The sequence below is a fragment of the Hippoglossus hippoglossus genome, chromosome 17 (genome assembly GCF_009819705.1).
Source record: "Hippoglossus hippoglossus isolate fHipHip1 chromosome 17, fHipHip1.pri, whole genome shotgun sequence".
NCBI classification, from domain to species: Eukaryota; Metazoa; Chordata; class Actinopteri; order Pleuronectiformes; family Pleuronectidae; genus Hippoglossus; species Hippoglossus hippoglossus.
This window is the reverse complement of record NC_047167.1, coordinates 23,378,249-23,402,442: the sequence shown is the minus strand read 5'-3', so window position 1 is coordinate 23,402,442 and position 24,194 is coordinate 23,378,249. Positions and strand designations below refer to the sequence as shown.

General features: G+C 46.9%; 1 protein-coding gene across 2 annotated transcripts in view; it reads left to right on the top strand.

The window, feature by feature from the left end:
- The first annotated feature begins 2,180 nt into the window (after window positions 1-2,180).
- The window catches only part of myo10 (myosin X), a 72,020-nt gene continuing 50,006 nt past the window's right edge, over window positions 2,181-24,194 (top strand). For both annotated transcript variants that reach the window (XM_034614172.1, XM_034614173.1), the window contains exon 1: window positions 2,181-2,715. In XM_034614172.1, coding sequence (XP_034470063.1) covers window positions 2,695-2,715 — 21 coding nt within the window. In that variant the 5' untranslated portion in view covers window positions 2,181-2,694. The remainder of the gene's footprint in view (window positions 2,716-24,194) is intronic.

Genomic DNA, 24,194 nt, shown 5'->3' with positions numbered 1-24,194 from the left:
AACGAGAGGAACACGAGGAACACGAGGAACACGAGGAACGAGAGGAACACGAGGAACACGAGGAACACGAGGAACGAGAGGAACACGAGGAACGAGAGGAACACGAGGAACACGAGGAACGAGAGGAACGAGAGGAACACGAGGAACGAGAGGAACACGAGGAACGAGAGGAACGAGAGGAACACGAGGAACGAGAGGACCACGAGGAACGAGAGGACCACGAGGAACACGAGGAACGAGAGGAACACGAGGAACACGAGGAACACGAGGAACACGAGGAACGAGAGGAACACGAGGAACGAGAGGAACACGAGGAACGAGAGGACCACGAGGAACACGAGGAACGAGAGGAACGAGAGGAACACGAGGAACACGAGGAACGAGAGGAACACGAGGAACACGAGGAACGAGAGGAACACGAGGAACACGAGGTACACGAGGAACACGAGGAACGAGAGGAACACGAGGAACGAGAGGAACGAGAGGAACACGAGGAACGAGAGGAACGAGAGGAACACGAGGAACACGAGGAACGAGAGGAACACGAGGAACACGAGGAACACGAGGAACGAGAGGAACACGAGGAACACGAGGAACGAGAGGAACACGAGGAACGAGAGGAACACGAGGAACACGAGGAACGAGAGGAACACGAGGAACGAGAGGAACGAGAGGAACACGAGGAACGAGAGGAACACGAGGTACACGAGGAACACGAGGAACGAGAGGAACGAGAGGAACACGAGGAACGAGAGGAACGAGAGGAACGAGAGGAACACGAGGAACACGATGAACGAGAGGAACACGCAGGGAGTGAATTCAGGTTCATATTAAAGCCACATTCCACTAATGTCACTCGTCTAAAGACTTGACAGATGGATTAATCTTTATATGTTTATATTTCTACTCTTGCATGGAGCTATTGTAACAAACACAATTTCCCCCTTGGATCAATAAAGTATTCCTGATTCTGATTAGAAGCCAGATTCAGTCAGATGATCCAACGCTTCACACGACTCTGCAGAAAACAAGAAGCAGCAAACATCACCGGAGCAAAACGTGAAGAGGGATAAATGCAACACGCCGAGGTGCTGGTCAGAAACAGTCTGACGCAGCTCGGGGATTTAGTCGTGTTAGTCAGATGCATCATGGGAACAGCAGCAGTGTTTACAGGCTTTGAACCTTGTGAGTCTTGTGGAGGCCTCGTCTGGTTTTATCAACTTGAGGAGCAGAGGAAGTTGATCTGTGTAGTTGTGGGGAGCATGCTGAAACACGCAGAGGTTCCCAGCAGCCCCTCGTCACTCACACAGATCGACCTTCCACTCAAACTCAACACCTGCACGTCCCCCCGGGGAAAGGGGGGGGGAGTGGAAGTGTCGTTAACGTGTGTTTGTCAGGGGGAAATCAGGGCGTCCAGTTTGACCCTGACTGAATCCTCAGGGCCGTGAGTGTCACTTAACCTCTGTCGGCGGCCGGGAATTAGAGGTCAAGTTAGGTGAGGTCGGATCAGCGAGGGCAACTAATGCTGCCGTCTCTTCTCGACTTCACACACAGTTTCATTTTCTTTGGACGGATCCCGACGTGAATTTCATCTTTTCCCTGTTCACACAGATCTGATGAGGATTTTCAGGCCAAAACCTTTATTCATGTAAAAGTCTTCATCTGTCGACTAATTCCACAAACTGTCTGAGTCTGAACCGTTCATCTCCTCAGCTTCACACTCGTCACGTGTCCGGTGAAGGTGACGAATTTGATTTGACATGTTCAATATTAATAAACGTTGAATACCAGCGGCTGAGACTGAGAAGCTACAAGGAAAAGTCAACAGCTCGGTGCAAACAGACAGAAACGACACTGCACCAGGTCAGAAGAGGACGTCCTGAACACAAGACACGTGCACAGCAGAGCTAAACAACTACAACAATAATAATCATAAACTTTATTTATAATTTATGACAACAAAGCAAGAAAAGTAAATAAAAACATGAGCACATAAGAGCTGTAACATGAAGAACAAGTACAAGTTTCTTCAGCAGGTATAAAAGTTAAAAATATGAATAATAAGTAAAAGAATAAAGCTAAACGTGGCACAGACATGATGATGCCACACGCAACTGAAGGAAATGGCACAAGTTGAGTAAACAGATGAATACTAATGAGGTCGTTGGAGCAGATGGTGAAATGTCCCTGTACCTGCACCTCCTCCCTGGGATTCAGCCTGGTGTCAGCAGGAGGAGTCAGAGGCACAGGAGCAGGAGCAGGAGCAGGAGAAGGAGGAGCTTCAGGATCATTGTCCACCGAGGACTCACTCTCTGAACCAGACTCTCACAAGTTTCCCCGGCCTGTCCTCGGCCCGCACGTTTGGCTGCGGACCGACACGAACCCACCACCGAACCGGACGGAGCCGCGGAGCGTCGTGACGCACGGAGGCGCGCACAGCGGGGGCGCACGGAGCCGAGTCCGCGCTCCGGGACCCGAGGAGCCCCGAGTTGGACTTGTGTGTGCGGGAGTGCGCGCTGCAGCTGTGACCCATGAAACAAAGAGTAAATGTTCCACTGAGTCCGCGCACGTCAGGGACCGAAGCCCCCGGAGCCGCTTCCCTTTACTTTGCTTGGAATCGCACCATCAACCCATGAGCGGGGTCGAGCGGACGCGCGGTCTCCTCACAGTAAACCCCCGGGGATTAAACTAACCATGGATAACTTCTTCAGGGAGGTAAGAAGCTTCTCTGTCCTGCGACATGTCCGAGACTCTGGACTTTGACTCTTTGACTCTTTGACTCTTCGTCTGACACATCTGACTCTTTGACTCTCTGTGACTCGTGAGGAACGTGTGTGTTGTAGTTTGTGCATCTTGGCAGCTGCAGGAGGAATGAGACTCGAGTCCCCTCTGTTCATTAGGACATGTTACAGAATGAATCAGATCAACTCCATTAGACAGAGTGAGTCAGTACTGAAACGTGATGAGTTCTACAGATTATCACCTGGGACTCTTTGGAGAATACCACACACGCGCATCGTGGCCGCCTGCAGGTACATCCCGGTAACGTCACCTCTGACCCACTGGGTCTGTGCTGTTTCCGCTCCTCTTTCCTCGTTTCCTCCCAAACAAACTTCAGTAAAGTTATAAATAGTCTGAATCGGAGCTTCTGATTGGTCGGCCAGCAGAGACACTTGTTGAATGGACAGTTTTATTTCCTTCCAGGACTCAGAATCCAACTCCAATGACTGGAGTCTCATATTCATACACACATGCATCATATGTAGAGAATTACACAGTAATAATCAGGATCCAGAGCGTCACAGCATTTGTTGCATCTGTTCATTTACAAGTCTCCAGAAAACTTCTCCAACTCTAACTGAAAACATCTTTCAGTGAATGTTCCTCCACTTCGTATTCGTCTTTAGCTTCGACTTTTTAGAGATTTGTTTTTATTAATATCTTCGTCAAACATCCCGTCATCAGGTGATCAATCGATAAGGACAGAAAGTTTGATAATTATCGATCAAATCGATGAATCAGCAGAGTCTTAACTGCTTCTACAGGCGTCGGAGTCAACACGTTACTTCCTGCGTCGGTCTGCTTCTCCCCCGCTCACCTGGACGCTCCAGGTTTCTGGAAACGCTCCTGCTGTGTTATGTGCTAAAGACAAACTCTGGAGAAAGTCCGGACCCGGTTGTGCAGACAGCGACTCGACGATGCTCTGAGACCTGCACTCCGCACATTTCCCTGAAATTTCCCAGAGGGGCTGCGTGTGAGAACGTAAATGTCGGAGTCAGTTGCTCTGGAACTTTTTCATTCCAGCTCCCGGGTAAAATGTCTGAATATGTGCGGAGCGAGTTTCTGATAATCAGCTTGCGTTCCCATACGTTTCATCGGCTTCCTGTTTGAATGAAAATCTGTTTTTCTTCTTCGTGGGGAAACAGCTCGTCCCGTCGTCATCGTAACTTTTCCTCTGGATACAGATGTGAGTTGTGGGACCAGTTTGTTGTGATGATTTCAGGTTGTGTAACAGTGGGTTTCACAGTGTGTGTGGATGAGGCACTTTCCCGAGTGGTGACTCATGGTAATTCTCTGTCAGTGCGGTGGACTTACGATCCACAGCTCTCTGTGATCACGTCGGCCAGGTAACGGCAGCAACACCTGAGTCACTCTGAGCGTTCGTCGTGTTCGTCATCGCTGCGGCTGATTGGCTCACGAGAGAAAAACAAACGCTGAGAGCTGGTTTCCCTTCAAACGGCGGCCACTCTGCTTCCTGGGTAAAGAGTTCCCTGCTCTCTCATTGGTGCGTTTTGAAAATCCCGAGAGGGAACAAGGGTCAAAGGCCACCAGACCCGCTGAGCTCGTAGGTGCCTGTGTGAGTAAAGCAAACACTCGGAGGTTCAACAGATTTTCTCTTCCCCCTGCAGCAGAGTCGTGTCGGCGCAGCTCCTCTGCAGCTCTCGCTCTGGAGAGAGAGGGAATATGTGCCAGGAGCAGGCGGGCGGCACAATGGTCTCAGATATCGTCCCGCCTGCGTCAGTATCTGCCAGCTAATCGCAGCTGAAACAAAGAGCCCAGTCTTTAAGGAAAAAGCCATTTGACAGGGAAGTAGAAGCAGCGTCCTGCCGCAGACACTTTGAGCAGGAATGTGAAGCGGGAGGAAACCGGAGCGTTTCATATTTATACTGAAGACAGTTGAGACCCACTGAGTCACTGTGTTGTTAAAGAGAATCGAACCCTCAGCTGGTTCACGCCTTCAGTAAACAGGGCAGACGGACACCCACAATGCATCATGGGTACTTCCTGAATCTACAAACGGCTTTGGACTCTGTTTGATGATTATTGTTTTTTCAGGTTTAAAGTGAAATTACAAACTTTTGTTGGTTTAATCCGGAGTTTTCGGGTCTTTGAAACTCAACGACCTGTTGATCCCAAATGTAATCATCAGATTTAACATTTTACAAAAAATCTTTAGTTTTTTGTTTAATCTCAAACTTTCATGTTACATTTTGAATATTGAGGAGCGTCACATTAACTCTTTGATGATTTCATTCTTGAAAAGGCTCCGTGTTTGTGTTTAATCAGCAATTTTCAAAAACTTTTTATTGTTTCATCAAATTCTTTATTTGGTATATAAACACAATTCCAGGTCTAATCCAGACTTTTTTCTAAACTTTTGAATATTATAATTTAATCCTGTGAATTCCTGTGTAGCTTTAAAAAAGGGTTTAAATATTAAAGAAAGCTGCTGTTACCACCTACAAAACCCAGGTGGAATCATTTTCATAAGTTTCATTCTTTCTGTGGAACAAGCAGAGTTGAGTTGCAGGAGTCGGGGGGGCTCCAGGAAACTGTTAAACTGTCAAACCGGAGGAGGAGCGGTGTGAACACGACGCTCTGAAGAGGGAAGCCGTTACTTTCAGCACTTTGACGCCTGCAGTCGTTGAAGAGCTTCAGAGTTTAAAGAGCAGGATGAGGATGAAACCACCTCTGAAAACTTTATATGAGCCTTTTTTTTAAATGGCCGACGTGTTTAATGAGGTCGGAGGTCACGTGCTTCCGCCTCACCTCCGCTGACATTTACTCTGAAGAGATGCAGCAAAGCCCCATTGTCCCAAACCGCAGAGACATCTCTAATTACTGAGCTGCAGCCAGAACGCTCTAAGAGAGACTATAAACAGAACCCAGCCTGCAGGGCTTCACCGCTCCGTCATTCCTTGAAGCTCGGTGGGTTTTCCAGGGTCGACCACGAGTCGTGTGCAGGCTTTGGTCCGATGCACAGAAACGCGTTTAACGTGTGGATCAGCGCAGGTTTGGATTTAAGCTGCTTATAGCGGATGTTTACGTGTCAGAGTTTCCTCGTTTATCGTGAGTTGTACTTCTGCAAAACGGTTTCCTCATCTTTTACTCTTGTTTATTTATTATGGTCGTTCCTTTACACAATGCATCGTGTAAACGGCAGGAGTCACAGAAGCTGATGCTGACAGTGATGTAGAGACATTTTTAAACTCTGACGACAAAGAAATGTAAGTGAGGTTTGATATTTTACAGTTAATAATAATAATAAACTTGATTATAAATAACTATAAGAAAAAAATACAATCCTGACCTTTTCCGGAAGCTTAGTTTTTAGTTTAAATCCCAACTTTCATCATACGCTTTAACGTTTTTTGAAAAACAATCTTTTGTTTTTTAAAGTTTTGAATATAATCTCAATATAATATAGATTTTATTCTTGAAAAGACTCCATTTTCGAGTTTAATCAATAATTTCTAGGTTTAATGTAATGACTTTTGGTTTTAGTCCCATAATTGCATCATTTATTGTGTTAAATCATAATTTTAATTTGCATACAAACAGTATTTCAGGTCTAATTCAGACCTTTTGGCTTTTAACAAATTTTTCTTTTTAATTTCCTGATTTAATCCCAACTTGTTGGATGAATATCACTTTACTACCTACTTAGAGAACTAGTATTGGGAACATAAACACTGACTTAAGATGTAATTTTCTGCATTGTTTATGCTGTAAAATAACAAACGCTGATATGTCTGTGAAAGGCTCATTCAGTCGGTTAGTTTACGGTCGAACTCGGCCCAGACGTGTTGCATTGATGTGCCGTTTTGTCGGAGGATGAACCCAGGGAGAAAAAGGTGAACCGTTACAGCAGCTGCAGCTCTGGCAGCCTGAGCTCAGTGCTGGCAGCGAGCGGCTTCCAGGTTTGAACTTCGCGGAGAGCCGCTACTTCATGGTCATCATAAAAGAGAAGACAGCTATACTTCCAAAACAAGCCTGTGAGAGTCTTTTTAAGATTCCTGCTTTTTATTGCTCTCTGCTTCGTTCCTTCTCCTCTCACGAGCTTCGGCCTCCTGCAATTCTCATTAAAGCCATAAAAAGCAAGAGGCCAGTGATCGAGGCTAATCGACTCGCCACAGCTAACGAAGGCCCTGCCCCGCTCCACTGAGGATGGAGAAGACAAACACCTGGTCATCACGACGAGGGGGACACGTATTTAAAAAGACGACAACCAAAGGAAATGTAAAAGCTAGAAAAATAAATGTTTGTGTAGGATTCTGATCCCTGGACGTTGTGTACTTTAACAGCTGGGTGTTACTAACCCTGTATGAAGTGATGATTACTATCATTGTTTTATGACCTGACTCAGGTTATCACTTCCTCTTCCTCTTCCTACACGTCTACTTCCTCTTCTCAGCTCTAAAAACTGAATTTACGAGCGGAGAAGAAGAAGTAGACGTGATTTCTGGGAAAAGAAAATTGCTTTGCGTTCTCACCGATGCCCGACCCGGCATTTTCCCGTCAGAACATCTGTACATATGTAGGATATTTATAAAATATGGAAGAGCATGTATCATTTTATTTACGCTCCGTAATTAAATAAAAAAGAAACGTTGTCCTCAGCTTCATTTTTAATTTCCACCACACCAGCTCCTCTGCTGTGTCACAGCCTCAGCTCCCTCCCCCGGCTCCTCCCAGGCTGAAACCTGACGCCTGCGAGCTGCGAGGAATTTAAACAACTTGCAGATTTGTCGTTTTGTGCACTGCAGAGCCCCCCCGTCCCCCCCGTCCCCCCCTCCCAGAGGACAACTGTGTTGGACGTGCAGCTGAAGTATTTTATACGGTCGGGACTTTGACAAGTGACCAATCAGAGACGGAGGAATTTGAGAGGCAAATAACCGTCACGTCTCCTGTGAACGTCCACGAGTCTTTGCCTGAAGGAGAAAGAGAAGAAGACGGTAGAACCACGGGAGACCAAAGTATGTGGACACCTTAACAAAGAATGTGAAGAAGCTCAAGCTCATTCTTGATCTCGGAAACAGCGACTTCACAGAAACAACAAATCCAGTCCACGAGGTCGACTTCCGCTGTTCCCTCACTGAACAGAACCGCCGGTTGTAGCCGAGATGGTTCAGTTGTGACCACAAGTGGAATGGAAACGTGTTCATGTGAAAACGGGTCACATTGCAATTCACCATACGCAATTACTGAAAGCCTTTGTTTGTGCTGAAGGGACACGACAGGAGCAAACACAACTTAACACTCTTTTCTAAAATATAATTATGTGTTGAATTAGATCAAAACTTCCCTTCGTCATGAGACTGTGACTTCGGGAAATCAAAGTCTGAGGCCTGAAGTTTCAGACCAAGACCGGAAACCCAGGAGTCTCTATCTGTGGAACACATTTCTCAAGACCTGACTCGTTTAGTCCACTTGCAGTTTCACCGACTCAAAACCAGACTGAAATTAAATAAAAAACTTTTATGATTTCACAAAAAGAAGTATGAGAGTTATTGTGACTGATCTGCTGTAGTTCAAGAACAAGAGATGAAACGTTTTCTCTCTCTGTCTTTTACATGATGATCAAAATGTCTGTGACTCTGATCAGCTCTGAAAATATGATGATGATGATGAAGGTGAAATATCGTCACTAAATCCGTCGCTTTCCTCTCGTCTCTTCCTCCGTCTGTAACTCTTTGTTTCTTCTTCACCTCCGTCTGCTCGCTCTACAAAGTCTCGTCTTCCTGCCGGATGCTCCGGACATTCCTCTGGACCCTGACACTTCCTGACCGCTCACTCTCTCCAGCTCCCAGCACACGTTCAACAAGGAGGAGTGATTTCATCTGTCACTCACACTGTGCTATGAAATACTTATGTAAAGATTGCAACCTCGTCAAAAGCGAGATCCTGCAGGAGCTGGACAGAGGCTTCGTCCACAGGAACACGTTTTATTTTTAAAACTCGTCCTCACTCGGAGGTTCCTGGGGAGACGTAGTTTGAAAACTGCAGGCTTTGTGTTTTAGTCTGGACGAAGACACTCGCTCCCTGATCGGGTCCCGACTCCCAGAGGTGAACACAACCCAGGTGACGAAGCCTCGGTCCACAAACATAAAGATCCCTGCTCTTGAATCTCGTCGTACCTACGCCAACCCAACTCGGTGGCAGCATGTGAATGGGTCAGGAAAGATTTTCTTTTTAGCTTTGGTGTGGATCCGGATCAGGAGACGGATCCAGGATTAGTTTTCACATTTTCAGACATGTATAGGAGACGGAGGAGTGTGTGCGATTACCCGGTAGAGGTCAAGTAGAGTGTGAACGTTCAGGTGTTCACGGAGGTTTAAAGTGTGAGAGGTGGTTCAAGCAGCAGCTCGTGACCTTCACCATCCCCTGACCTCCCGGTGACCTCCCTCATAGAGCAATAGAGTAATAGAGCAGAAACTCCATTAAGTTCATGTTAAAATCCGTCACTCCTCCTGTATGTGCCGTGTCCTGACGCACTGTGCACGCTCTGTGCACAGCTCGGGGACCTCGGGTCATTTCTTGGTTCGGTGGCTGCAGAGGCGAAATGTCAAACATCCAGTGGAGTGGGTTTTAATCTGAGGAGCTCTCCGGACGCTAATCCCTCCGTCCTGCTGCGATGTGGTTCCCCTCCGTCCACAGGCTCAATTAAGAGCAGGAGAGGAAGGAGCCTGTTTGATTCATCTCCACTGATCTGGGTTCAGCAGACCTGCTCATACAAATACTGACAATCTGTACTCTTCATCAATTCATTCATTCGTTATTTCTGGTTCTGCAAAGTCTTATTAGTTAGTTTCCTCATTAGTCGCCTCAAATAATCATCAAAATAAATTACTAAAGTGAATTATAAGAGTTATTTCTAGACACTTTCATAGAAAACAATCAGAAACTGGGTTTATTGCCAAATAGGTTGACACGACCAGGGAATTCGCTGTGGTGTGTTTGTGCTTGAACATAAAATAAGGGAAAATATAAATACTAGAGAAAAAGATCAGTGCAATATGAACGATGGATATTTACAATTACTTTTTTCTATGCGACCAATCAGTTGAAGAGTCGAGACGATTTAAGTTGAAACAACAGAAACGAACTCGGGGCCTTCGGACAACGTGTTCCTCCACTAAGGCTGAAGAACTTTCTCACCGTGTTAAAAAACCATCTGCTCCGGAATGTGTCAGGTTCTTTGGGTCATGATCACAAAGTGATATGTAAATCATAACGTCTCTGGTGGAGGGAAAACTGCGTCAGTGTGGGATTCATTATGTTTATGAGACACATACACTGACAGGCAGTTTACACCTCTCATACACAAAGCATTGTATGATACACACTGATGGAGACACACACACACACACACACACACACACACACACACACCTGTCAAACCGCTGTAATGATTTAGTGGAAACACCTGCAGGGAGGAAGCCATCTTCTTTTAGTCCGTTCCCTGCGGGGCAGAATAAAACACGTTTAAGGGCGAACACGTGTGACGGCAGGTGTTTGGTCATACATGTTCCTTTGCTTCCATTCCCAGTCTGCTCTGATTGGGATTGGTCAACTGCTTCCAGCGCCTGTGGGACATGTCGGCCTCGGCTCTCACTCTACCTGGCTTCGTTAGGGGGCGTGTCTCTAGTTGTCATGTGACATCATGGGACTGACTGAAAACGCACAATATGTCAAACTGTCCACGATGAACCATGTTTGAGAGAATGAATTGAATCGTCGTCTGGATCGTCTCAGACAAACCAGTCTCCTGGTCGGGTCTGAGAGAGAAGTGGGAGGGAGGTTATCTGATCCCAGATCTGTGTTGACAGGGGCTTCCTGGAAACCCCCGTCCACAAACACACACACACACACACACACACACACAAACACACAGGATAGGCACAACCCAAAAAAACCAAACATCCCATTTCCACTCATTAGCTCTCTCTCATGCGATCCTCTAAGGCCTCCTCAGGATACTTAGTGCTTCATCAGACGAGAGCTGAAGAGCTGAGTCATTAGAGATCGGCCTTGGTGCTGTGCGGAGACAAAAAGGCGATCGGAGCGTCTCTCCAGGTTCCTGAAGCCCGTTAAGAGTTTATCGCTCTTTGGATGATCGATCCACGGCGTCTCTTTGGAATCTCACCCTAATGTTCTGTTGTGTCTTCGGCTAAAGGGGTTTGGACTTCCCGAGCCAGGACGTACCTCAGCGGGTCGTTGGATACTTGTCTCGCTCCCCGTCAGTCTATCCAGTCTGTGAATGTTCGATGTTAGTGAACGAGGAAGTCGGAGGGTTGAGGGAGAACGTCGTCTCTTCTGAAGAGTGTCTCAAAAAACATCACAACCCTGCCTCAGAGCAAGTGGAGGACGGAGGGTCTGTCAAGAGGAAGCACTTAAATTAGAAATAAAGAAAAATGTCTGTGAAACTTGGCTGAATGTTTTTCGTCGATGCGTCGGCTGCACATATTGTTTCATTGATTTCACTGGGAATCGCTGCTTCCTGGGATCTGGACAGACCGGAGAACAACGTCTCGATGTAGAACAGCAGGTCTGGTCAACAACGTCGTTGTGATCATGTGAGCGGCCGTCCTCTTGTTCATGTGTGAGGAATGTTGGCTGATGAACAAAGAATCAGTTTTTGTTGGTTTTGCTGAACTAAAGTCTGGATTCTTTCCGCGTGACTTGGTTTCACATGATTTTTCAACTGGAAACAAACACAGAAGCATCTTCTCAACACCAAGGCCCATTGTAAAAATCATAATATGATCTAGTGATTTGTTTCTTCTCTTTCAACTTCAACGATGAAAAATGAGCAGATTTAATCAAGATCCACTGATTCAAACCTTGCTTTTTTGTTTTAAACTTTCTTCATTGAATCCCTCCAGAGAACAAAACAGTTTCTAAGTTCAGTCTCATATTCAGACATGAACTCCGGAGACTGTCTGTAGAATTGGGTCTGGACTTTCCAGATGGGGGGGGGGGTGGAGCAGCAGCCAGAGGTTGGGATGTAACGTATAAATATAAAAGTTTTTACCAGGGTGCTGGCAGGAGAAACTCAGCAGAAAGTCTGGAGCCGGTTGCTCAGACATTTGCGTTCCCACATTCAGTCCCTCTGGAGAACGTCTGGAGATTACCCAGAGTTCAGTGCAGGTCTGAGAGCAGCTTTCATGTCAGAGTAAAGTTTATCAGCTGTCGAGAGTCGACTAATTTCTCCCTTTGAGCTCCGATGCTCTCGAGCGAGGTTCATTCAAAACCTTCTCCTCACGCTGTTTAAAACATGGTGATTCAAAGACGCCTTTGAGACCCAATGTGTAAAACACTCCCTTTTATTTAGTTTACTCGTGCACGGCAGAGTAATTCTTATCTAATTCAATCCTCGCCCCGCCACTTAACCCAGTCCCTCGCCGGCCAAGCCACCAGAACCATTAGATGGTCTTTGCCTCTGCACTCAGTGACTTGACACGTTTCCAAAAAAGCCATAAAGTCATTGGAGGAAGTTGAGGGTGGAAGCGTGTCCCCGGATCAGGCCTGTTCTCACAGTAAAGCGAGCAAACAGCCCCAGACAGAATAACAAGGTTATCTCTGCAGTTGGCCGGGTCGAGCGGCTTCAAAGGGGATTTTCATACCTGGAGATCAAGGCTTGTTTCCTCAGGTCAGATCTGTCGGAGTCGTGGGGGATTCAGAAACTAGAGGCAGGAGGTGAGAATGTAGGTCAGCGAGGACGAGACGAGACGAGAGGATTTGATTCGGTTTGGGCAGTGGCGTGCTGGAATGTGTGTGTGTGTGTGTGTGTGTGTGTCTTCAGCCTTATGTTGTGTTTGGATACAGAGGGACAGTGGACTCGTGGATCGTCCTTCAGGGGTGTTATAAAGTTCTCGTAGTGCCCGGACCATCACAGGTCAGAGCTCATTCTTAAAGGGGAATTCCCGACGCGCCAGGTCCCGCCCCTGCTGCTTTAACGAGGCTCCACCCCTCGTCTGAATGTTCCCCACACTTTCCCGTTGACTTCCCATGACGTGTAGATTGCATGAAATTGTGCTGCATCGGCAAAAGCTCTCGATTCAAATCTCGGCTCTGCAGTTTTGTTCTTTCAGAGCAACTGAATCCACGAACGCTCTAAATCCACTTGAGGGTAAATAGTCAAACGTTAATGTCTGAAAACGGGTTCAGATTGACGTGAGTGTGTTTCCTGTTCATAGTGATGAAAACATGTAGAAGGAGAAGTAGAAGAAGTTCTGACTTTCAGATCCAGCACTGAAACAACCTTTAACAGGCTGCAGATCAGGTCCCAGAGAACTGCAGCCTGAATCTGTGCAGACACAGTTTGTTTCTCAGGGTGAAACCGACTCCTTTCTCCTGTAAAACAAGGCGTCTGTTGTTCGTCGCCAGGAGAAAAGCGGAGAAAGGAAGACGGTATTTATATTCTGCCCGTTCGCTCGCTGCGAGGCTGCGAAACCAGCGCCAGGCGACCACAGCTGGGAAACACATGGCAGCTCTGGCCTCAGCTGCCAGCCTGTAACACACACACACACACACACACACACACACACACACACACAGTTGTGTCTTTTCAGACGACGTTACTTTTTACTTTTTACTCTAACTCAAACCTTCACTTTAACCTTATCATAACCTGCCCTTACCTTAAATTTACATAATTTACCTTATGGGGACTTGCTTTTTGTCCCCATACTGAAACTGTGTGAATAGATTTACGTCCCCACAACATGAGAAATCCTGTAAACACACAAACACACACATGAGCATGGACTCACAACAACACTAAACAACCTATCCGCACGTATTGAAATTGTACGTGCACACACTTCTCTTTCTCTTTGTTCCTCTCCCGCGCTTGCTATCACACAAATGTCTCCCACGTGCACTCACATTCTCTCGTGCACACTCGCGCGCAGCAGGAGAAAGTAGGTCAGGTGGGCTTTAGCGAGGGGAGTCTGGTCATTTCCCCCCTTTTATGGGCCCAAGTGTTCCTCAGTGGTGGAAACTGGTCTGAGCTCAGTTAGTTCAGCAGCGGGTCAGCTCTGACCCGGAGCTGCAGATCGTCACACGCTTTACTTTCCTGCGCTGAGCTCAGAGCTCCTCCCAGTTTGGTTGCGGCTGCGGAGACGAGTCGCTTCTCGTCGTTGTGGCGACTAATTAGTCGCAGGCCACATGAGTAAATCACAAACTGCCTTTTTCTGCACATTCTGCGATGTTCTGTTCTGAGTTCTTCTTCTTCTTCTTCTTCTCCCTCATCAACTCCGCTTTCACCCTTTTAATGAAAAACAACGTCGTGCAAACAGCCCAGCGTGGATCTTGACTAACGGCTCTTGGACAGGAAAATAACGCGGCTTGGCTTCGAGAGGAGCGGGTTCTCCTGCGGTCTGGAAAGTATCTGTGCTGTTACGATGAAGACGAGAGATGCTCAAGACCCAAGAAAAAACAATAATCGATAATCTGAGGGCAGAAATCAAAGACACACTTGAACTGTCTGTTTACACATTGTTTCGGGACGTCCTGCTGACAGTCCGTCCGTCGTGGAAGTGAAAGTGTAAATCTGGTGAAATAACACAGCAAACGGGGCTGAAACTAAAACTATGCAGTCTCATTGTTTCTCGGCCGCAGAGCCCTCTGACTAGCACTGGCACACAAAACCCCCTTTTCTGTGGATGCTGCATGTTTGACTCAGAGCAGAAAACAAGAAAGCTGCTCAGCCAGCGTAACTGAGATGTCAGCCTCGGTTTGTTGGATTCATGCAGTCGCTTTGTTCTGCAAATCACAAACAGCTTGAACACGCCTCCTCATTCAGGAACAACCAGTGAAGAAGAGGCGACTCTCGCACCTGCTGCTGACCTGTGGGGCCGACTCATTTTCAGGGGGAAGCTGCAGGTTGATTGTCAAAGCGTTTTGATCGCCCCCTGCTGTTTTGCTGCAGTATAAGTCACCCTCCATGTTAGCAGATGGGACATGGACCCAGCTAAAGAAAAGTAGACGTTTGTAAAAGGTGGTTGACTCATGATTGGTCGAGCTCCTGTGTTGATGCTGCTGCTCCATCCCCCCCGATCGCTGAGAATGACGATGATGTTTTTGTGTCGTAAAATATGTTCATTTTAATGTTTGAGTTACATTTAAAAGTTGCTAAATCCATTTAAAAAGTAGCTCGAGTTGCTTTAAAATAGTTTGCAAATTTGTGGAAACGTTGCTTCATCATGGTTGACTCAGACGTTGGACTCATCTGGACTAACTGGTATGAGACAGGACCAAAATGGCCGCCCCCTGCATTAAACATATTCCCCCTGAAAAGCAGGAAGGCGTTGGACAAAGACATGTGTCCAGACAGGAAGAGCAAGTCAGAATGTCTCCACTTCAAAGCTGTGTGTTTTCAAAGGGCTTCTTCGAATCTCTTTTGAACACGTCCATCGTTCTTGCGCAGGATAGAAGTGTTTATGTTCTAGTTGGGGGGTTAAAAATGTCTCCGAGTTTGTTATTCCTTTTGCCCCTTTGTTGTTTCATGTGGCCGCCGTGAGGCCGAAAGCCAAAAGCATCTTCTCAGTCGTGTGTAGCCGAGCCAGCGACCAGGTGCCGGCTCGGAGGTTTAGATGACGAGTCAATTCAAAGACAACAAAGAGTTCCTCTGGCTGAATAAAAAGGGACCCGGTGTGCAGGTGTCTGCACCGAGTCTGAGACCGGCATCACACCTCCACCTCTTCAGTCTGTTTCCCCTCTCGTGCCTGGGTACAGGCTTTGTTTCCTGATTAAAAAGTTCAATCTGCCGTTGATATACAGACGTGTAGTAAAAAACAAAACTGCAGCGACAGCTTGTTAAAGCAGGATTTAAAGGTTGTTTCCACGTGTGTAAAATCAGCTGAATAATGTCAGCGTTTTGCTTTAAGAGGCAGATTTAATGTCAAACAGATTGCAGCATGTTTTGATGAGTCATTAATTATTGGTTAATAAAAACTCAAACACTCAACCAGGTGACACACAGTGAATATTCATAACTTTCATAATAGCTCAGAGCAAAGTTGTAGATCTATGAATATGTTCCACTGTACTTCTCATTGACACAGTTGTGTTTAATACAGATTCAATTTTAAAAATTGAAAGACAACAACAGTGTCTCCAGTACTTTTCTGGTTTCGGTGACCGTGAGGTGAAAGTCCGTGACACGGCCCTGAAGTGGCGTCGAGATGGTGAAACCTCACACACACACCCTGCTGAGTCAGCCAGGTCGAATCCTACTGATCCACCCTGGAAGACTGGAGACACGTTCAGACACGGTGAGGGACGGTGTCGAAAGACAAGAAGGTTCTGATTAATGTGGCGTTTTGAAATGTCTGCATTCGATATGTTCTCCGTGGTCAAAGTTTGTCAGGGAGTTTGTTCCTTCACTGAACGCGTCGCAGCGTACACACGTGGTCCGATGACAGAAGGGATTTCTACATATTTTCCGTGTAAATCCTCCCGACGCAAACTGCAGGTTCACACTTCACTTCTCTCGGGGAAGTTAAATGTCTGACTCATGATTATCAGCCTGACTTCAGCTCCGACGTCAACTACACTTCACTACACTCAAATTGCCAGGTTTGATGAAACTGTATTTCAGGCAAATGTGAGAAAGTGATATTTATTTCAAGCTTTGACCTCCTGCTGTAGACTGGAGGTCGTCGTGGGATCTCCCGGGTCCTGGTCAAACCGGGCCCATCACACAGCAAACATATTTAACAGGTAGAGGCACTGACATCCTGTCTGTGAGCTTGTTGCTCCTCGCTGCTGTGACAGCTCTCCTGTTGCCTTCTGGTCTCTCACAACTCATGAAGCCGCCTCCATGTGCTTTCCCCCCCGGCGGTTCGATATTCCCTCGACCAAAATGAGATTCCAAGTTTCTCCCGACACGGATCCACCCTGCAGCTGCTCGCCAGATCCACCACGACATGCCTTTTAATTATCTGCTGAGCAGCTGAGGAGGACACACAGAGAGAGAACTACAAGTCTCTGAAGTCTCGAGGGTTGAATGTGGGAAAGTGTCGTCTCTCCATTCGGCGATTTGTAATTTGGCTAAATGGCTCCTGAGCCGACCGACAACCTGTTGAGAGGTTGCGTCCTCTTGTGTCAGTATCACGGTTTTGGCTGCGCCCTCTCTTTGTGCTGGATGTTTCCTGATCACTGACAACAGGAGGAGGACGGAGCCGACGAGCAGCTGCTTCCTGCGGAGCCTCCAGTCAACACCTCTGCTCTCTGACACCAGAGTGTGCCGGGACACGTGACCTCTGACCCCTCCTGACAATGGCTCTGTTAATAATTCAAACCAACCAGGTGCGTTGTGTTGTCGACTGGGTTGTGAGCTTTAAGTGCAGAGTGACTCGTGTTGAATTGCTTGTTTGAGGAGGTTGGACGCTTTCCATTCATGTTATTCTATACTAATGAATCATCTCTGGCAACAAGACGATGGTGTGTGTTTTAAAAGAGTACGTTCGTGAGCAGAGAGGAAACTGTCCCTGCCTGAACTCCCACTCACACACCAGTCAAGGGATGAAAAATAAAATCAAACCACACTCTTACTTTTCTGACCATTTCTAAATTGAGTCTGGGCCCTAAATATATTCCGACCACAGAGCCTCTGAGCTAATGTTGAAGTCGTCATCGGCAACAGAATGAGGCGCAGGAGCAAGAAGCAGGCGGAGGGCGGAGAGGGACGCTTGTTAAAAGTTGATCCTGTGGTCAGAGCGAAGTCCTGGATGAAGATTCCAAAACAGGGTTTCTTTTGTTTTCCCACGTTCGAGTAAAATCTGCTCTTTTATACATGTTTCTGACGAAGCATTTCTTTAATTGCTACATCAGGATAATAAGGTTCTTCTGGAGCCTCTTGGCAAACGGTTTGTTCACGCGGTTGCTTTTGTTTTTCTCGTTATGTTTCCCTTGTTTCCTGAGCTCAGGCGCGCACGGACGTTTTCTGGAGGGGCTTTTTGTGTGAGAACGTAAATGTCCTAGTCAGCTGCTCTGGACATTTTCTGGAACAAATCCTGCAGGAAGCTTCCCAGTGAGCGAGTGGACGTGTTGACGAGGTTTCTAACACGTGACGGACGTGAAACTGGAAGAACACAAACATCTCAGGATGAAGAAGAGGAGCCGTACACGTAGAAGACGAAGGAGAGGAGAGGACGCCGGTGTGGATGAGCTGTAAACAACAACACTGATCTTTCCACAGCAGAGTTTATACGTCATGTCCGGCCTCCTCTTTTTGGCAAAAGCTCTCTCTTCTTTCCAAGTTGACTTATTCGGAAGCTGAGTTCACGAACGCTCTTCGTCCACTTTAGGGAAAATGTTTGTGTAACGTTTGGCGTTGTGCGTACAAGGATACAACAGATGTCCAACATCTGAATATCAGCTCAATCTGTGCTGTAGTTTAATAAACACCCCATGAAAGCAGCTTCATCCAGACACTGTCAGTGAAGCCGGTAGTCAGTTCAGTCTACTCAGCATCCCCTCGCAGCGTCTGATTGGCTGCTGTGTCCATGTGCTCCACATATTCATGTGACAGCAATGAGTTACGGATCGTCCACAATAGAGCTTGTGTGTGCACATTTACTGTAGTTGTGTGTGTGTGTATGTGTGTGTGTTTATCGCTGTCTGTTGACCTGGTTTGAGTGTGATAACCACAGTCATCCTTTCTCTCATCATCATCTTCATCATCCTCATCATCAGTCGTCCTTGAAACTCCAACATACATCATATACACTGAAAAGCTCGGAACACGCAGACAAAGCCTTTCGCACAGGTTTAATATTCCGTGACAGCTTCTCCCCTAAATCAAATTACAAAGAATAAAACTTTAAACAATGACTCTTGACATGAGAGCAATTTATGGAGAGGAAGTTCCAACAGAAACAGACCCACAGCAGCTTTTAATAAAGAGGATGGATTATGAAAAAAATGCCTGAATATTGGGAGGGAGCCTTGTGTCGGCCGGATGTGGCAGCAGAACTCCTGACTGCCGCACACATGGTTTCGTTTAACCCCGAACAAGCTAACAGCCGTGTTTCACATTCATTTGTGCCTCAGAAAAGCTGGAATTTGGCTTCTCTGCGTCTCGGTTACAAGCCGAGTGGGTGTGATTAGGCTGTGATTGAGTTCTGTTGTTCCGCTGCCACATCAAGGAGCCGCAGATGGGAGGAGGTCTTCTGCTGTGTCAAGTCTTTCTTTCTCTTTTGCATACTTTTCATTTTGCCCCCCCCCCACCCCAGTGATTCTCATAAGCTGTCGAAGTCCATAGGTTTGCCTGAAATCTTACAAAGTAAAATGCAGTGAAAATACAGCAGGAAGAAGTCTGGAAAATCAGGGGCATGTGTTTGTTTGTTATTTATCGTGTTTCTCTCTTTTATGAATCTTGTATAGAAATGAACCTGCCGACCATTTCGCAGGTGTGTGGGGGTGCAGCTGTTTGAAAGACTCGTCGTTCGTTCACGGAGGCGCTGACGTCTCTCAAGTCGGATCTTTACTTTGCTTCAGATTTCCATAAATGACATGTAGTGCAATGGAACCAATGTAGAGCTCTGACTTTCCAAAAGGGGAAGAAATCAATTTAATAACCTGTCATAAGTGGTTGTAAAGGATCTTTATGTCTTTATGTATTATCTTTCTACATGTGAGAGGAGTTTTGTCCTATAGACTGATTCCATTTCAGTTCATAGCACATGTTTTTAAATTAGGTTCCACCAATAATGTCCACTAACTAGCTTTCAGTTGACATGTCTCCTTTAGATAAGGTCAAAAGCCACAACTCAAGCATCTAATGAGACCTTGGATTAGGATTTATTCAAAAGTACAGTTTCCAAGCTCAAGTAGGAATGTGTGAGCAAAATGATTTAAAAAATCCACAGATGTTTTGACAACTTGTGTTGTTGCCGTAGACTCTCCTCGTCTGGTGCATTAAACCACGTGAAGCAAATTATAATAAATATTTGATCAGACGTTTCACACACACGATCTAATGCCCCTTTGGTATTTGATGCTGTTTTTGTGCACCCTGGCTTCGCTGCAGCTCTGCAGGGGATCTTTGCCCAGAGAACATCACCCACCACCCTGAACTCAGTCTAGTTTGGAGAAACCGTCTCCACACTCTGATGTGAAAGCTCCTCATGGATTCCAGGCTTCAGCTGTCTAAGGTAGAAAACTGCTCACTGCACTGGGCGGTTAGGAGGAATGCAACATCTAATTAAGGGGTATTAAAGTCTGGCAATTTAATAAGGGGAGCTGAAGTGAAGGCAGCAGTTATTATGACAGATGATGTGGATGCGATCTTCTGAGAAAGGGGTTCCAAGATGGGTTTTTTGTCTTTTGTCGTGAGTTGTGCTCCCTCGTGCGACTTCAGCAAAACCTGAACGTTATTCCAGAGCTAGCCGACTTCCTGCTCAGACGTTCTTTCCTACCTCAGAGAACTTTCTGCCTTAAGTGGATTAAGAAGGAGATTGGCTCCAAAAGATAAAGAAAGATTGACGGAAAAACATTAAAGCAAGTTACATTTTAAAAAGGTAACATGTGTCCACTATCTACATAAGGACATTTAAACTGTACTTTTGAGCCTTGCTATAGGCTCCACGGTTGGAGGCTGCTGGTCAGCTGGTCCAAGGTGCATCAACACCACGTCTCCTCCCCACGACCGCACAGACTCCAAGGGACATTTGCAAGATGGCTGCGCCCATATCTCAGATATTCTGGTTTCATTTTTGCACAGTGGGAGGAAGAAGATTTGTTATATCCATCTTTATAGCGCATTTATAGATGCCGTCCTTCACTCGTAGCCGCAAAAGAGGCTACACCCTCACCTCCTCAGACACGCCGGCCGTCACGCTGCACCGATAATCTGCTGCTGAGCTGTGAACCGACAGCAGGACGGCCGTGTGTAGTATCAACAGTCCCTGATCAGTTGTGTTGTGTGCGTTAGGGGGGAGCTTTGCATGAGTCGCACACATGAAGGTTAATGCATTGCTTTGTGAGTCACGGGGGTTTTGCTTGTGATCATGTGTGCGTGTTTGTATTTTACTGTGAGAGTGTACTGTAGTGCATCGATACCCTGTGAGTTCATGCTGATGTGTGTGTGCACTTGAGTTTAATGATTGTCCTCTGTGTTTGTTTTGGTGTGTGTGTGTGTGTGTGTGTGTGTGTGTGTGTGTGTGTGTGTGTGTGTGTGTGTAAGAGGGACCAATGAGGCTCTCCCAGACCTTTCCAAAAGTAAATACGTCGAGTTTATCAGTTCCCACAATCCCTTGCTCTAACTCCGTGTGTCATTCAAATCTAAATAGCCTTCGGTGTCGTCCCACGTTGACAAAGGTTCAAAGTTGATTTGCGCTCGCTCACTTCCCTCCTGGCTGCGTTTCTCACACGACACTCACTGGTGTGTGCATTGTTTCTGTTGTGCTGTCACTCACCGTCATCCCAGGGAAGTGTGTTGAATACTTTCAGCTTTGTTTCCCTTTACCCTCAAGGCCCCAAATACTTGTGCTGGTTTTGCAAAAGCTGAAGATAACAGCTGGAACATGTGGAGAGCTCAATCTCACCCTCGGACGCAGCGCAAGGCTTCGGAAGCCGTGCATTTCCCCTGGAGAGTAAAAGAGATGACATCCTCTCCGTCCGTCCTTGGTTGTGTCAAAGAGGAAAACTGTCAGACAAACTCTGACAGAAAGGTTTCGACAATTTGTCTGACAAACAGTCCGAGTCTTTGCTCTGCAGCACTTTAATTGTGTGTCTGTCTATACGCTGGCTGATACATTCAGACGCACACAGACGGTAATCATGTGAAGTGAGACGGTTCCTCGCTTTAACCTTGATCGTAAAACACACTTCCCCTCCTGAAAGTTAATGGTTAATCCCTCAAATCAGTCGTCCATGTGCTTATCTCCCTGAGGCAAAACAAAAGGCCTGATACAGACGTCTGCAGACAACAATGGAAGAACATCAGAACCCGGACAGAGAACGTGTTCGCTCTCCGTCTGCTGCAAATGGCCGCTCGTCTGGTCACAGGCTGCGTGAGCTCAGAGGAGGTCAGAACAAATCCTCTCTGATCGCTGCACCTTTTTGAAATCACGTGACCGTTTCTGAAGAGGTTTCGAAGGACTCATGGGTCATGAAACACAAAGAGTCACCATCACACCTGCACTCAAACAGTCAAGATCAACCCCCCCCCCGCCCGCCCGCCTCTCAAACATCAGATAAACGTTGTGTCATGAGCTGCTTGTGATCCGTTGTTCACCTTTGTCCCTTAAAGCATCACGCTGCACTTTCCAAATAACTGCCTACATTATGTTTTTTACTGCGTGTGGCACAGCTGCCTGATGTGTGAAGGGAGATGGCGTGATGAGCATGAGGGGCTTGTACAAACAAGAAGGAGCCGATGTGTTCCAGTCGACTGACGGAGGGGAACCTGCTGTTCTGCAGGGGGGGGGGGGGGGGGGGGGGGGTCTAGTTTGAAAGGAATCACATGAATTCACAGCATCAGAGTCTCTTTATAACGTCAGGAAACATTCAGGAGTTTCTGTCTCAGTCTCTAGTTTCAAGTCTTCTTCAAACAGCTGATGTTCATTTAGTGAATTCTGATCATTTAGAGTCAAACAGACCATAAAGCACCGGATGTGTTGGGGGGGGGGGATACCACAGAGTGATTGACAGCTAGTACCGTCCAATGGGTGCAGGTGGCAGGTGTAGGTGGGCGTGTCCTCAAGCTCTCAATCAGGCTCCACCCCCCCACACTCACAAACCAATGGGTGACATCGCGTTGGGTTGACACCCCCCCTCACCTTTTAAATGAGAAGGTGGAGGTAGCTGAGAAGAGAGGGGACAGCGTCCACTCACCCACAGACAATGTGAATATTCGGCTTCTGGTCATAACTGTTGACCTTTTAAATTGTCTACATTCTGCATCTCACTGTTTCATACCACCGCTGCCCCCCCCCCCCCCCATATGTCGTATATGTGGGGAATTTGTAGGCAAAGTAATGGGTTTCTATTTATACTCAATATAATATTGTTTCACATTGAATCCTCAGCAGAGAGCTGCTGAGCTGCTGCTGCTGTAGACACATTTGAAGTTCAGTGGTGACCAGATGAAATCCAGATGGTAGAAAACACCTGGAGTGTGATGTACAGTAGATTCAAACCAACCACCCTAACCTGCCCAACGAGGATGTTTGCAGGTTGAAAGCAGACGGTGCCAGTTGTTTGCAGGAGCAGCAGTGCACCATCTTCCAGAGAACATACCAGCGGTCGTGTCGAGTCCCAGTTTCAGTGTTCGGCCCCCACATCCCGTTGAAGGCTCTGACAGAGAGGATGGCTGTGGTTCGAACACAAGACTCTGTTTGTTACGGCAGAGGAAGTGGAATCTCTCAAACGAGACAGCTGCTCATTCCCGACCCCAGCGGCGTACGAACGCTCGCAGCAACGCAGATCCTGGTGTTTACCAGCCCGCCCCCCCCCTCCCCCGACGGCGTCCCGCAGTGAGAGCATTAGTCAAACATGTCAAGGTTACCGACAGGCAAATACACGCTGGACACGGGTCACTGCCTCGGTGGTACCAAAGCATTCTGGGAGGGAGGAGGTTGTGCTGTTGTTGTGACTCTGATCGGGAGGAGGTGTCAGGATTGAGAAAGTCCAGAACTGAGCATCTGTCTGGACAAAAGACTAAAGACATCATACAACTTGAAAACTGAAGCAGAGAAGTATGACATTTTAACGAATGACAATCAGGATCATTTTATGCTGATTTCAATCCAGCGTCCGGTGCCTCGTTCACCAAACGATGCAGGAAGCTGCTCTGGTCCACTCTTGTTTTGTGGTTTTATTATTGGTGCGGCCCAACGCTTATTCCATGTCAAAATATTTCCTAGAACAGGACGCTGCCCTCAGAACGCGACTGCTGCCATAACAGAGAAACGAAAACATCAGGTCACTGCGGAGACATTTCTCCACTTAAACCAAACACGGTGTAGGTTTGTTTTTCTGACTTTAATATCCTGGCCTGCTTCTTTCTGTCTCACTGACCCCGACACCTCTGCTCTGTGAGCTGGTTCACTCGGCTCTGAATGAGAGGCTCGGAGGTCTCAGAGGTTCAACAGCTGGGCCTTGATCCACAGCTCCCAGTCCCAGTTGGATCTGTTTAGTGTCTCCCTGCTCATGTGTTGACATTAGCGCGGCCGAGGCCCAGCTGCCTTCCATGTCAGTGGGATGGCAGAAAGTCCATGTGAACCCATGTTTTTTTCCTCCCATATCCACAAAGTTGTTGGTGTTGTGTTGTGACGTCTGCTTCTAGAATATTGTGGCATTCATTCCAATGACGGTCGATGAAAATGGGTTATTCTCAGACGTTCATAAGGTGGTTTGCCGCCCATCTTTAGGGACTTTAAGACTTAAGGAACATTAAT